At 40.9% G+C, this 14,485-nt stretch overlaps 1 protein-coding gene across 1 annotated transcript in view; it reads right to left on the bottom strand.

Annotated features, from left to right (window-relative positions):
• Window positions 1-733: 733 nt before the first annotated feature.
• LOC138015191 (ATP-binding cassette sub-family E member 1-like) overlaps window positions 734-14,485 on the bottom strand; it is a 29,406-nt gene continuing 15,654 nt past the window's right edge. Inside the window, exons 9-21 of the mRNA XM_068862144.1 lie at window positions 14,005-14,094; window positions 13,104-13,229; window positions 12,043-12,136; window positions 11,806-11,863; window positions 10,399-10,470; window positions 9,277-9,336; window positions 8,594-8,652; window positions 8,229-8,339; window positions 7,164-7,223; window positions 5,314-5,396; window positions 4,903-5,025; window positions 3,024-3,135; window positions 734-1,253 (exon numbers count right to left, since the gene is read on the bottom strand). Coding sequence (XP_068718245.1) covers window positions 1,206-1,253; window positions 3,024-3,135; window positions 4,903-5,025; window positions 5,314-5,396; window positions 7,164-7,223; window positions 8,229-8,339; window positions 8,594-8,652; window positions 9,277-9,336; window positions 10,399-10,470; window positions 11,806-11,863; window positions 12,043-12,136; window positions 13,104-13,229; window positions 14,005-14,094 — 1,096 coding nt within the window. The 3' untranslated portion in view covers window positions 734-1,205. The remainder of the gene's footprint in view (window positions 1,254-3,023; window positions 3,136-4,902; window positions 5,026-5,313; window positions 5,397-7,163; window positions 7,224-8,228; window positions 8,340-8,593; window positions 8,653-9,276; window positions 9,337-10,398; window positions 10,471-11,805; window positions 11,864-12,042; window positions 12,137-13,103; window positions 13,230-14,004; window positions 14,095-14,485) is intronic.

The following is a 14,485-nucleotide window of genomic DNA, read 5'->3' as shown; positions in this document are numbered from 1 at the left end:
ACAAGTGATACGGAATAAGCCATTTCCGAGTTGATGTCTGCCTCCTCTTCAAAACGAGTCTAAGTGCGAAGTTTTTGTTATGAAAATTAGTTCTCATTCATTCAAGACTTCGCACTTAGACTCGCTTTGAAGAGGAGGCAGACATGAACTCGGAAATGGCCTATTAAGATCTTTTACATGATGATCACCCGGTCAGGTCCAGCAAGATTCTCGCAACAGGTGCTTAAAAATTTGGATATTTTCCTCATGAAGCGAAGATATCATCAAAATCTTCCTGCCCACGCAAGGAAACGGCTGAGCGAGAGGCGCGTTGATCGGCTCTTTTCTTCACGGACTTCACGACCCCATCCGAAAGGTTTACGAGTGGTAAGGATAATGGGATAATGAGATAGAAGATGCGCGTTGATTTGTGATCGTGATCGCCCCTCTCTTATAACTATCAATGCTTCGTCAATATACTATACAGTCAGTTGTTAGCTCGTCTGTCAAGTGGACGTAATTGGTCCAGTGGCAAGCTGAACCGTTTATCTTAACTTCAAGAGACTTATCCGCCAAGATCTTCGATCAACTGTTGAGACTTCAAAACTTTCACTTTAAAACTTGGTCAAAGAGCAAGTTAAGATAGGTTCAAGAAAAAAAGGGGTTGTCCCTCCGGTAATATTTGTTCCTCATATGGAGATAAAATTTTCAGTTTTAAAATAACACCTGGCTTAAAAATAAATCAGGCAAAACATTTTCACTTTGGTGGTTTATTTTGTTGAACTGAATCCTGCCAAGTAGAGAAAAAACCGCGTGCAATATCTTCCTACGCTACGCTTTTCCGACCGCGTCGTGTCTCGTTGCGGGAGGAAAGTTTTGTGCAAGCTCGCGTGTTTGGCTCGCTTGACGATCGACAGCAAAAATATAACGGAATTCTCGAAGTTAGAGTAATTGGCAATTGTCTTCGCGGCTTTGTAACACTCCAATGATATGATACAAAGATTCAATAAAGACATTTTTTCCTCGATGCAGGCTAGTTCACAAAGGCAGTTGATAATTTGTGAATGAGAAATTAGCAATATTCTTCAAAGATAAATATAACCTTTGTCAATCCGATTCCAGGTAGTCTTTCATTGTTTTCCTTCCTTCCATCGCTCCTTAAGGCGTTCCTGAAGTGCTTCATTCGCTCTTAACGTTTTCTTTTTTTAGCAAAAACCAAGGCTCTTTTAGTCTTCAAGGTAAAAGTAGTTGCCTGTCCGCTTTTGCTCGGAGTCCTGGTTAGAGAAATAAAAATCAAATTTACGATTCCTCAATGCCTTCGTAGTAGAACGCAGTAATAGGTAATAAATAGATTTAGCATCGCGTTAACGGAAAACGAAAACGTTAGGCATAAATTCGTGTTTTGCCAAAAAAATAAAAGAAAGTTGTTTGATTTGGGAGCAGAGATGGCGCAGTAGCTAGAGCACTCGCCTCCCACCAATTTGGCCCGGGTTTGATTCCCAGACTCGGCGTCGCCTATTTCCCTTTCGTAAACGGTCGTTGCCATTTGAAACGGTCGATGCCATTTTTTAGCTCTGAATTACACTCATTAGGTCTAAGAACTCAAAAGGTTGCGATATGAATTAGGGTTCGGGTTAGGGTTCTGTTTAGGGTGAGGGCTAAGAACCCGAGTTCGACTTTTAAAAATTTTCGGACTCTTTTTTTTCCTCCAGTTTTTCTTTTATAAATGTTTTTTTTTCCTTTTTTGTCTTAATTTTTGTTAATATTTTTTCTTAGTTTGTTTCTTTTAATTTTCTTTGAAGTGAAGTGTGTAGTCGACCGATTCAAATGGCAACGACCGTTCTGAGAAATGGCAACGACCGTTTTACGAAAGGGAAATTTGCCTCGGCGTCATACGTAGATTGAGTTTGTTGGTTCTCTACTCTGCTCCGAGAGATTTTTCTCCAGGTAGTCCACTTTTCCCCACTCCTCAAAAACCAACCAATGATTCGATAGAGCGGTGTTCAGTAATTGCTTCGACCAATCACAACAGTTGCATACAACGCAGTGAACCAATCCAAATTCGTAGCAATTCCGTCTAACTCAAGTTGCTCAAAGCGCGGGAAACATCGCGCGTGCAAGTCGCGCTTGGTCTTGGTTTTCCTTTTCATTGGTTGATAAACTGGCGCGAGATTCTTAAACCAATCACTATAAGCGTAGCAATTGCAATCGCCTAATTATTTTCGACAGTAATTTGAAAACTGTCCTATGTGTTGACTTGATTTGATTTGAGTGTTCCCAGTTGAACAATCTTGTTCACGTTGAGCAACATGGACGAAATATCTTATTACCTGGATTGGTACGAACGATATTGAAGTAAAGATAGAGAATAAACAATTCATTGTTGTATGCACACGTTTAACTTGTCGTCAAAACCTTATACGTGTTTTTTTTTGCGTTGTTAGAGAGTTCTAGCACCGACGACGAGTACGACTACGAGCGCGAGCCGAGTTTAGCTCGTTCTCGTCGTAGTCGAAAAAATAAGGTTAAGCATACATCGACAACGAGTAATAAAATAATAGTGCAAAAATCGTTTATGAAAGCGCTAACAGAGCAAGTTTAAAATTGTTAGTTTAGAGTTAATCTATCGAGATTAAAACTGCTTAGCTCACTGATGGCAAATTGTAAAAGTGGTAAGTTAAACTTACACATGAACAAATTTTTATTCGGTTTTTTTGTGAGTAAAGCTGCGCCTACCAAAGCAAAAGCTAATAAAAACAAACCACTAATAATTAGTCTATCCAGTATCTGTCAGGATAAATCTGCTGAAAAAATTAAATTTCCCACGAACGACTTTTCACGTCAAACTCGTCGCACGGCGAGTTTGAGACATTGCGCATGCTCCTTAGAACTTGCTTCCATATCTCGTACTCCTACTCGTACCGCACGTGCAGTACAGCCATTTTTGCTCTTCTTTCGTCTTATAATCTACTGTTTTATGGCGTTTTCTTTACCGCCTCTGTCGCTGGTCGCTTATGTTTCCTACAACGCTACCCCTGCGTTACCTTGACTGAATGCATTTTGTTGATCCGCGGCCGGAAGTTGGACGGGTCGCGCCGGAAGGTGATTTCCAGGGATTGAAGAAACTTGTTCATGCCGGTTAGCAGCGTCTGGGGACTGGAAAAAAAAGCAAGCGTTATTTTTGATAACGTCACTGATTACAATTTGATCATTAACATGTGAATGGCATTGTGTTATTGACAAATCGGCTTCTGAGTCAACGGCTCTCAAAACTCCTTAATTTAGTAACCTCCCCAAGTTTAAACATTTCGCTTCGGTAAAGGTGATAAATTAGTAGGTGGCAATGGCGCTTAAGAGCCCAAACATTCTTTGTGAAATTGAAAATGTATAAAGCAGCATCATTCATAGATGAAAGGGATATCGGCCTGATATTCTCAGAGAGGGTTAATTGAGAAATGCAAGCTCAGTATTGAGAGCTGGTTCCTTGGATGACCGATTCAACATGATAGACATGTGGTCATCAAGCAAAAATTATGAAAAACTAAATCTCCCAGTACTGTAGGCGCATAATTCCTATGAAATGAACTTTACTATATGCGAACTGGAAGACGCGCAAAAGCGGATTGTTTTCCGAAACGCACGTGTCTTGTACTCTTCTTCATTCTCGATGCCTTTAACATTCGCACCGCACATGTTTTTCTAAATTTAGTTTTTTATTTGTACTGGATATCTGGACAGAAGCGCAAGATGAAGTACAACAGGAAGCATGGCTCCCTTCTTGGGTCACACCACACAACCGCAATTCCGTGTCTCTCACTTAATTTTACTTACAAGGGATGTGATGTGAAATAGACTGCAATTTAAGTTTCCCGTAATCCAGGATTATATTACTCAGTCTTTGGACAACTGGACTCAAACGAATAAAATGAGAAAAAGGGTTTATCCTCTGCGTTTATATGGTAAGTTGATCACCGCAAAGAAATTCGTTTCCGGCGTTAGCCCTTCGTCAGAGCGAACTGAAACCTCAAGATGTTTAGCTTTCGCGCTGACGAAGAGCTATCGCTCGAATTTTCAGCTTTCGCCTTTCTTTACAGTGGTCAATTTACCATATCAACTCAGTTGATAAACCAATTTCTGTGTTTCAGCTCCTCAAGAACCCATGACAAGGAGCGAACAACAGCCATTTGTTATAAAGCTGAGTTTTTTTCCCCAGCAGCGTGTGCTCCCGTTGGTTACTTCGAGTTCACACGACATCTAACAATAACACTGTTTCCCGCCAAAAGTCCCTGAGCGGGCAACAGTTCAAAATCTATGACGTCAGAAGGTAACAGTGCACGGTTACCCGCGAATGTTGACCGACGACCGCCGTTGCTGTTGCAGTTGCACGTCTTTCTTTTTGTGCTATATAACAAATCCCTGAATGACTGGTCCCCCGGGAAAAGTTCCATTTGTTTCCCTCGAATCTCAATGTTTCCTTCGGCTGCGCCTCGGGGGAACATTGAGATTCTCGGGTAACAAAATGAACTGTTTCCCTCGGGACCAGTCATTAAGTGTTTAATATTTAAGTCATGGTGTCAGTTTTCACAGACCGATTTATTCTTGGATTGATTTTTCCCACGAATGAGACTCACACAGGAGCCTGATAACCAATCACAAGAAACTACCTTGACGTCATAGAGTCACCGAACCGTAACTGCCTTTGTTGAGCGAAAAAAGTGGTCTAAAAATTGATCGGTCTGTAAAAATGCCGTGACATCAGTACGGGAGTTGTTCGCTCCTAGTCATCGGCTCCAATAGAAACTAAATCCCTTTATCCATTTTGAATAACGTAAGGTACGTATAATTCGCCTGAAGGGATTAGGCGTTTCCAGTAAAATTAAATCGCATGCGCAGTGTCATATCAGAAGTTCCAAATTTAATTACCTGTTGGCTAGAGTCTTGATGGAGGGCTCGCCTTCAAACACAACGACTCGATCAGCGAGATAAGTAGCCATCATGAATAAGTGCTCAACAACAAAGCCGGTCTTTTTAGCGTGCAAGATAAAACTGAAAAAAAAAAACATTTGCATTAGACGTTAGCAGAAATCAGAGCAGATCCGCTGTAAAAAGTTACCACATCCATGCATCTCTCTACAGTTGGTCATAGGCTGTTTAAATGGAGAAAAAAATCCGACTCAAAGATATTTTACAGAGTTGAAATCTAAAAATTTTCCAAGAATATGTGTCCACAGATTCCTGATAGTAAAGCTTTTTTTTATCTTCGCCCGGGTAAAGACATTGATTAATAGGTGGCGAATAACTCAACCGAGTTCAACGACAAGTTTCGAGACTTACCGTTTAATGACTTTCGCAGCAACAAGACGCTGCTCAGAGTCCAAATATGCTGAGGGTTCGTCAATCAAATACACGTCAGCTGGCTGCAAGATATAACAAAGACCGACATAGCGTATTTTGTTATTTTTGGTCTATTAAAAAATGTCTACCTTCTACTCAACGAGCCCTGTGCCCCATCGTGTACTGTTTATGGGGACCTTAATATATACGACGGTCACGTCTACAAAAACATCACCTCAAAATACAACTTTGCCTAGTAGGCACCGTCCTTAAGAAACGACGACGGTGAAGCAGCAACAACGCCACAAAACAATGATATCATTGGTTAAAAGAGAAAAAATAATCGTGCTGCACGTGCAGCATGTATTTTAGCACGTATTTTTGCGGTCCTCTGCCCAACGACGACGTGAAATCACCAAATTTTAGGGAGCTTACGAAACGACGACGCTACAAAACAATAGGTTTAGTGAGCAAAAATAATGGCTCTGCACGTTCTGCACGTGCGTTTTACATTTTGGTACATTTCTTTGCCGTCATCTCCTAAAGGACGACGTGAAATGACCAAATTCAAGGTTCTGTGGAGGTCGTTAGCACATCTCCTAAATGACGACGTGGAATGACGACATTAAAGGATCTGTGGAGGTCGTTAGCTCATGACGATGAATTTTCAGTTCTCTCTGTACGCTTCCAACCCACTCATACCAGTTTAATTCCTCAACAGTTACTACACATTTTTAACGCGAAACGACATGAAATAGTTTCGTAGTGATATGAATAACGCGAACTCGTATTTTTAAATGAAGTCCTCGTAGCCGTCGTCGTCTGCGTTTCGTAAGCTCCCTAAATTTGAGGTTTTGACGACGACGTGAGCGTACAAATGTGCATCTTTCATTCTCTATTTTCAATCTGAAACCGCTCGTACCAATTTAGTTTTAGGATACTTTGCCCACATTGTAGAACATGAATGAGATGGCGAAAGACTTATGATAAGGCAAAGTTCTATTTTGAGGTGATGTTTATTGTAGAGGCCGTCGTCGTAGATCTTAAAGTCCCTATTAGAGACCTTTAGCAACGAATTTTTCGGGCAATAGAGACCTTTAGACCCACGTTTACGGCTAAACTCAAACTGCTGGAAGTCATGTGACTAGCGCTTGCCGTCACGTTCGTTTTTTGACGTTTTCAACGGCGGAAGGTAGGTTTTCCCGTAAGTAATTTACATCAGCTCTTTATGGCATGGTAGTTCCCATTGCCTTCCTCGTTCCTTAGGGGAGAGTTTACATGAGAAAACTCGCGCCGGCGCGAGTTTCACACCGCGGTGACTTCTTGATTTCGTACCGCCTTTACATGATGACCTGGGCCGGGTTCCTCAAAGGTGTACTAACGCTATTCCAGGGATAAATGTGCCTTATTCCGGCACATTTATCCATTGAATAGAGTCATTCCTCCTTTCAGGAACCGGCCCCTGGTGAATTCGAATCGTGTCTACATGAAGGGACACCACATGTTGACAATCCAAATTGGAAAAATACGCAAGCGCTACCCGTTCCAGCCCACCGGGAAACCGATATCACACCGGAACAAGTGATCGTTCCTCGTTTACAAGACACCGGCGCGGCGCCGGAAGGAAATTTTCGCTCCGGTGCAGCAACCGGGGTGAACTCGCGCCGGTGTGAGTCGCCCCAGCATGACTTTTTTCAGTGCTATCATGTAAACAAATACAGAGCTAAGAGAGGGAACCGGAGTGAACTCGCGTCGGTGCGAAAGTCACCCAGGTATCATGTAAACACTCCCTTAGTTCTCGACCTTTTCGTAAAGGCACGAAACAAAAAACAACAACAACAACCGCCTACCTTTCCAAGACATATGGTCAGAGCAACTCGTTGTAGTTCACCGCCAGATAAATTTTGAACCTGGAAGACGACAGTAAGTTTTAAATCGTGCCGTGGATAATGAAGCCTATCTTTCAAAAGAGACGCCAAGCGTAAAAACAAGCAGTGACGCTAGCAAACGGACAAGCACGCAACATACCGTAACTCAGCGATGTTTTGATCAGTACCGTATGCTAGAACCAGACACCAATTAACGACAAGTTAACACGCTTACATGTGTTGCTTATTCTTACGCTAGCGTTGCTTGTGAAAACCATTGAGCCTCCACTGTGACAACGAAATCTGAGCACGATTGAAATAAGGACTTTTTTCCCAGCAATGGTAGAATTTCAAATGAAGGCTGGATGGTGCAGTGGTTGGGGCGGAATTCACCTCCATTACAATCCGCTTGAATGGCTTTTTGGGTTACTTCAGTAATAAAGTGTGCGGCTAAGAACTTCAATCTTGTACAAAACTGGTCGCTAATAAGTGACTCAGACAGAAAATTCCAACTATACTGTTTCGATGCTCTGGAGTTTTCATAGACCCACTCCCCGCGTCCAATGTTGCTTTAGGAAGCCCGTCCGGCAAAGGACCGGACGCGGGGAGTGGGTCTATGAAAAAGCTTTGTTAAAGCGCTTTATAAACTATAAATTGTTAAGCTTGGAATGGATGTGAGTAATGCCTGGCCCTTCAACCATACTTATCTCTCTCTCAGATGTTAGATTTTTAAAGTGCAAGATGTTGGTTAATGTGCTCAGTTATGATTTTTTAATATTGACGGCTCAACAGGAAGCTTTCATGTTTATTTTTCTAACAGACTTAGTAAAAGTGCTCCAGGTTTAATTAAAAGAATTACTATTTGCACGATGGCGGAAAGAAAGAAAAAAGAAAAAGAAAAAGTTGTCATGAGACTGTCACATGATTAGAAAATGGCAACTGATTAACATACGGAGCTGAAGAGATCCACCTAAATTCCTTTCCAAACAATTTGTGCTGTTGGCAACAAAAATATATTATGCATGCACGAATTACGAGCCTACGAACCTCTTGATCCATAACTTGCTCAATTTGTAGTGGTTTGATGACGTCAGCGATAAACTGAGGATGAACGTAAGCATCACGGATCTTTTCGTGCAGGAGCATGCGTACGGTGTTCTTAGAAAAGAAGGAGGGGAAACCACATAAATTATTTTTAAAACTGGTAAATCTAATGGGGGTTCACAATTTCAAAGTTAACAATCGATTGCTAGAAAGGACATTTTATATGTTTCATATTGCGATGTTAAATTTTGGGTTAAAGGTTTTCAAGTGTTCTCCGTCACTTTCGTGAATTCCTGCACTGAAGTCTTTATTCTCAAAGATTCACACACAAAAAAACAAAACAGCTTCCTCGCAACATCTTCAAATACCTGCGACTTTGGGCTTATTTTCTGCGGCTTGTAGCTAACATTCATCATGGGGACTGCTTCTGTAGAAGGAAAGAAACAATAAAAGGACCGTCAGAGTTCGGAGACGTTTTCTAGAGGTCGACCACTTGTCTGACGTTCGGTTACTCCGTCAAGTGAAATCAAAACAAAAAATGGGCATAAAAAAATACCCAGGAGAATATCGAGGTAAGTTATAGTGCGCTCTCCCTCCCTTGGAAGCAGAGCTCCATGTATTGTCAAGAGCTTCTTAGTTTTACGGTTCACGTGGCTAGTCCATTCTTTGTCCATTTCACAACGCCACCAATGTATCGGAGTAGTGACACCGCAACTGTTGATAGGCTTAATGACATTGCCCCTATTCAGCTTTGAAGAAACGACTCTCTTTACTCTCCTTGTGTACTCCTTTGCTATACTGTAATGCTCTTCATCGACTCGTGCATGATGTCATCAGTCTCCACGAAAGACTCCCAATACTTCGTATCTTTCTTCCGTCAGGTAATTGTACCTCTAACAAGCTTCCCTCTTTCGATGACCATGGGTTCGAATAACGTTGAATCCACCTGAATGTTCAGGTGTCTATGAGGGACAATTCCTTAAATTGTCAACATAGAAATGTACATATGTTTCATTTCATGCAAAACACATAAAACTGTCTTCAATGATACCTTGACTGTCTGGGGCGAGTTTTCCAGCCAACATGCGAATGAAAGTCGTCTTCCCAGTTCCTACGACAACAGAGACAAAGCAATGCAGATACACATGTTTGATTATTCGAGTAAACTTAGTGCTGAGAAGGATTAAAGTTTATTTATGATTGGATGTCATGATCAGAGTCGTGTCAGAATGTGTTTTCACTCGATCGGAGAAATTTCCACGGCCCGTGGGCTGATTTAACGGCAGGAAAGTTATCTTATTGGTTCTCAGCATTTTCAATTCACTTAAACAAACACACTCAATCTAAAACAAACGATCGCCTTTTTACAATGTTTCTAACAGAGAATGTGAAGCGAGATCAAGATATGTTTATGGTCAGTGGAATCAATAACAAATTCGCCGGAAGCAGACGAGATTGGAGACAATTTTGACCCTTTTTCTTGACGAACTGAAAGGAAAAGAAAAATAATTTATGAAAGCTGAATTGCATACACTATTGAATGCTTGAATGGTAATTAAAAACTTCTCGCAGGCCAACTTTCTTAGCCAGACGGTATACTGCTTGTAAAATCCTATCTCCGACTGAGCTTCATTTGACATAATGTTCAAAAACCTCATTGCTGGATGTTACGTCATCGTTGCAATCTTGGCGCCAAATAGAACAGACCATATTCGTATTATCAGTACTGGACTGGAACAACAATAGCTTGCAATAAAGGCTAATTCGGGGGAATATATTAAAAAGTATTTGCGTTAAACAAGATTCCCATGCATTAGCTTCCATTGCAAGCTACAATTCTAGTTCCAGTCCAATACTGAGCATACGAATATGGTCTATTAGTAGCAAGTTCGCGTTTTGTTTACACCACCAAAATGGCGACGACGACATACCAAAGTTAGTCTTTGTTTTCACCCACGTGACACGGCGGACATATTGGATCGCAATTTCCGCAGAGTTAATTTGCAAAATAATAAAGTTCAGTTCCCAGAGGAGAGACAAGTTATTGTTCTTGCCATCCAACATGGCCTCCATGACGTCACACGAAAACCAGCAATTCTTGTAAGTCAGGGATAGCAGTGCCTTCATTCTCCACTCGTCTCCCTTTAACAAAAAAACAAAATCACTATCTTACCGTTCTCTCCCAGCATAACGATGATTTCCGAGTCTGTGAATTCCCCGCCGGAGATGCTTAGTGTGAAGTCCTCTGTAACAACAAAAAACACAATAGCCGCTCAATTCAGCCTCGCTTTCAAATCGAGGCAAAATGCGCACATGATGCAAATTCTCTTGGGGCTATTCTGGTACTAATACACTGGACATTCGGTTAATACATTCTCTTAGAACGTATTCCGGTTGTGAAATCAACGGTAATGCGTTCTGTTTATTTTGGCTTTCATGGTAGAACGAACGAAACAACCAAAATAGAATTTGCTAGGAACGCTGCATTTTTACTGTATTTTTTGTACCGTGAGTTTGCCAAGAAAGCAAAAAAGGAAAAAACGAAACAAAAAAAAAAAGTTTGCTGGGAATTATTTCGGAGGGAAAATCCAGTCTACTGACCGGCACTAAAGTCATGCCCAGACTCTTCTGAGCATAGGTACGGAGGTACATCTTTACTCAGAAGTTTTTGGAAAATGACGGATTTTGCTATTTTTGCCTCGGCATTTCGCATCTTGCACAAGGTACGCAAAGTTAGGAAAACGACCAGTCATTTGAACACCTAGGGAGAAAGTGATAGGCGTGAGTCATTTATGAATCGTGTTTCCATGGAAAAGCTGCATTACAAAGAAGTTAGTGACTTCAAATGAAGACACAAACTCGTTCCCAGGAAACAGAACTGAAGACGAGATTGACCCATGCCACTCACTGATCGGTTCGTTGGTCCAACTGGCTGTTAGTTTTCGCTAAGTTTACGAAACGTGTGGGACTCATAAAAACAAAATATTACGAAGCGAAAATAGTAAAAGATGCTTTCTTTTGGTGTCTTTTGGTAAAAACATACATTTTTTCGACGAAAAATACTTGACTTTTGGTGCATTTTTACAGAGTAAGTGTTCTTTTGGCAAAGCCTTTTTTTCAGACATTGCGTTGAAAAAAATGCTCCCAAAACAATGTCATTTCATCGCAAGATCATACCAAGTGTGCGTTAGATTGACCCTATTCCCATTAAGCAACAGCGACAAGAAATGGAAGGGAAATAGTTTTTGACTGGTAAACACATTGACTCTTCAGGAGCCCCAGCACCCCCCCCCCCCCCGGCCCCCACCCCTCCCCAGTTGACGACGAGTAAATTCGTCTGGCGTTAGACAGAGCAAAATTTGTTAAGCCTCACTCCCAGGAGTCAATGGGTTAAAATAGCATGCAATAGCATGCTTCTAATAATGCTTCTAGCAATACTTCTAATAATGAATGGTTTAACCGGTCACCGGTCGTTTCGCCCACAAGTCCTTACGCCCACATGCAGGGTGATTGGCCAACACTGAGTCGTTATGTTTTCATTTTTTAAATAGTTTATACAGATCCTACGAATGCTACTCACTCAGTTGCTTCGACATTGAAGGATAGTTATATCTGCGCATCCTCTTTACCTCCTCTTCCTGTCAAAGCAAACATACAAACCAAAATTGGAATTCCTTCTTTAACTGCGAGTGTGCGACGTCAAAAGCCTGGATATTTTTCATCCTTCCTTTAAACTGCTAAAGTCGCGCGCCTAACCGCGAAGATCATTCCCCACAAAACTCATCCTCCAATTTCTAGATAAAAGGATTTTGCGAACCTTGCCGGCTGTTCCCGACACTTTGAAATCCAAAGACGATTCTCTAGACCTCAGGTTCTCGGTGGGGACAAAGCCATCCAAAAAATGTTGATTCCTGCGGGGGAGAGCGAAAATTAATTATTTGTGAAAAAAGGATTAGTCGAAGAATTTTATAAAGTGTGAACACCCTCTCTTTGAGCGTGCTTTTAAGAAACTGTACTGTTAGCCTGCGTTTCAAGCGTTAAAGGGGAAGGAGAGGGAGGAAAAACGGGAGGGCACCCCCCCCCCCCCAACCCCCCTTCGCGCGCCAGCGCTTTCCTTTTCCCATCCTCTTTTCAGCGCCTGCCACGCAAGCTACTGTACTGTCAGAAGTAGCGAGCTTTAGCAACGCCAACAAAACGTCACTTTATAAAAAAATCATATTCTCGCGGTCATAACAATTTAGCGATTATTCTAACTTGCTCGCATTGTGCAGTGTTGGCGAAGTAACTTACGGACGGTGCCTACTATTGTTATTGCGCATACGTTTTGCGCATCTCCAGATACTCGGATTTCCTATCGGTGATGCTTACTAATGCAGGGATATTTTTGCGCGGTTTAAAATTATGCAGAGAAAGTAGATCTTAGTAAGTACTCTTGGTATCCAAAAAGAAAATTGGGGGTAATCATGCATTCTTTAGAGATAATTGAGCTTAAATTTGAGAAAGAGCGCCATACATTGCTTTGTATTTTCGAGCTTTATACAAATATTTTCATGAATTATCTTTGAAAAATGTGTGGTAACCCCCAATTTTCTTTTTGGATTTCAATAACACTTGGGAAGATCTACCTTTCCTGCATAATCATAAATCGAGGCAAAAATACCTTTGAATTAGTAGGCACCGTCCTTAAAACTAGATTGGTTTGAACGCCGTCAAAGTAAACATAGCGAATGAAAGATTGACTGCTGCATGTTAAAGTCAAATCCTTGAATTTGGAAATTTTACGTTGCAGGGACGTTATGCAGGGAAGTTGTGCTGTAGAAAAGGAAATCTCTGGCTACCTTGGTCAGGTGAAGGGCGAATACTCTCCCAACTGTCTGCTCACCTTCTCTTACACTAAATGGCATAGTGACAACACCATACGCTCCTGGAGCTCCATAGAGACAGCAGATGTAGTCGGACAGATAATCTAACACACTCAGATCATGCTCGACAACAATGATGTACCTGAAAAAGTCAAACACATGAAGATTTCTATGTGGAAAATGAGTTGGTGTATATGGTATTCATTTACAAATTTATTTTTGCAATATGGACGATGAGTGCTGTATTCAAGGAAGCGAGTTTTGTACAAATGAACAAACAAGTGTGTATTAAATGTTACACCAAAATTCTACCACAAACACAAAAAAATTGTAAGTTGCCTTTTAATAGTAATGTATAAGTAGTGGGTATTACATATAACTTGAAGAAATAAAACAGCATTTTAATTTTTTTTACAAGACATGTTTCGACATACTTATGTCATCTTCAGTTGCGGATGAGATAATTATACAATTTGAATTTAAACCTATTTATAAGAAAAATACAATGGTTAAATTGATACATTATACGTATACTTACAAAAACAAATTAAATGGATTAGCTACGATACTTAGGTGCGTAAATCGTCGCGACAAAGCCATTTAAAAAAAGAAAAACGGAAAAAAAAAATCGTTGAAATTTAAAACTGAATAACCAACGAGACTAAGCTGGAAGAGAAAGGCCAACGTGTTGTAGTTGTTGGTTAACAGTAGGTTTGTTCTATTTGATATGCAAAGCTTCTTTTTTTTTAATTTTAAAACGAGAGTTCGCCGAATCTAATATTGTGAAACATTCGAGACTTTTGTTCCACAAAAAATGACTGAGGAAAGTGTCTCGGTTTGCCTTATACTAGCTACGGCCCTGCCAAGCAGATTTCGAGCAGCTAGGTTATTGAGGAACGAAATGGCTGTCTAAGTACCTGTCATCATTAAGTAGAGATCGTATGGTCAGGGCACACTTAAGACGCTGCTTCACATCCAAGTAACTTGATGGTTCATCAAACATGTAGCTGAGAGAGAAAGATTTCATACAATGGCTGTTACAAGTACCGGCAGAACATTCATGAGAACAGTCTCTGACTGGGAGATGGCCACCAATGATCGAGGGAATTTCCTGAACGCTTTGTACAACCAACAGAACAGTCCGCAAACAGAGGATGTAAATGTTGTTCTTTGTTATTACAAAATCAATGGCCCTTAGCAATTTTTTCCCAAAGTAGTGTTTAAGTGACATATATAAACTTGTCCCTTTTGAAGTATAGCGAACTACGTACATGCAAGCTTACCGGTAGTCAAAACAACTCTGATAAGCAGGTATGATCCTCGTTAACATCCTGTCGTAAAAAGGTTCTTAGTACATTTTGTCCTTCTGGCTGAAAACTCTGTGTTCCACCAATCTTT

This window comes from Montipora capricornis, chromosome 9, assembly GCF_036669925.1.
Source record: "Montipora capricornis isolate CH-2021 chromosome 9, ASM3666992v2, whole genome shotgun sequence".
NCBI classification, from domain to species: domain Eukaryota; kingdom Metazoa; phylum Cnidaria; class Anthozoa; order Scleractinia; family Acroporidae; genus Montipora; species Montipora capricornis.
Note: the sequence above shows the minus strand (reverse complement) of the source record. Positions and strands in the feature narration are given on the sequence as shown.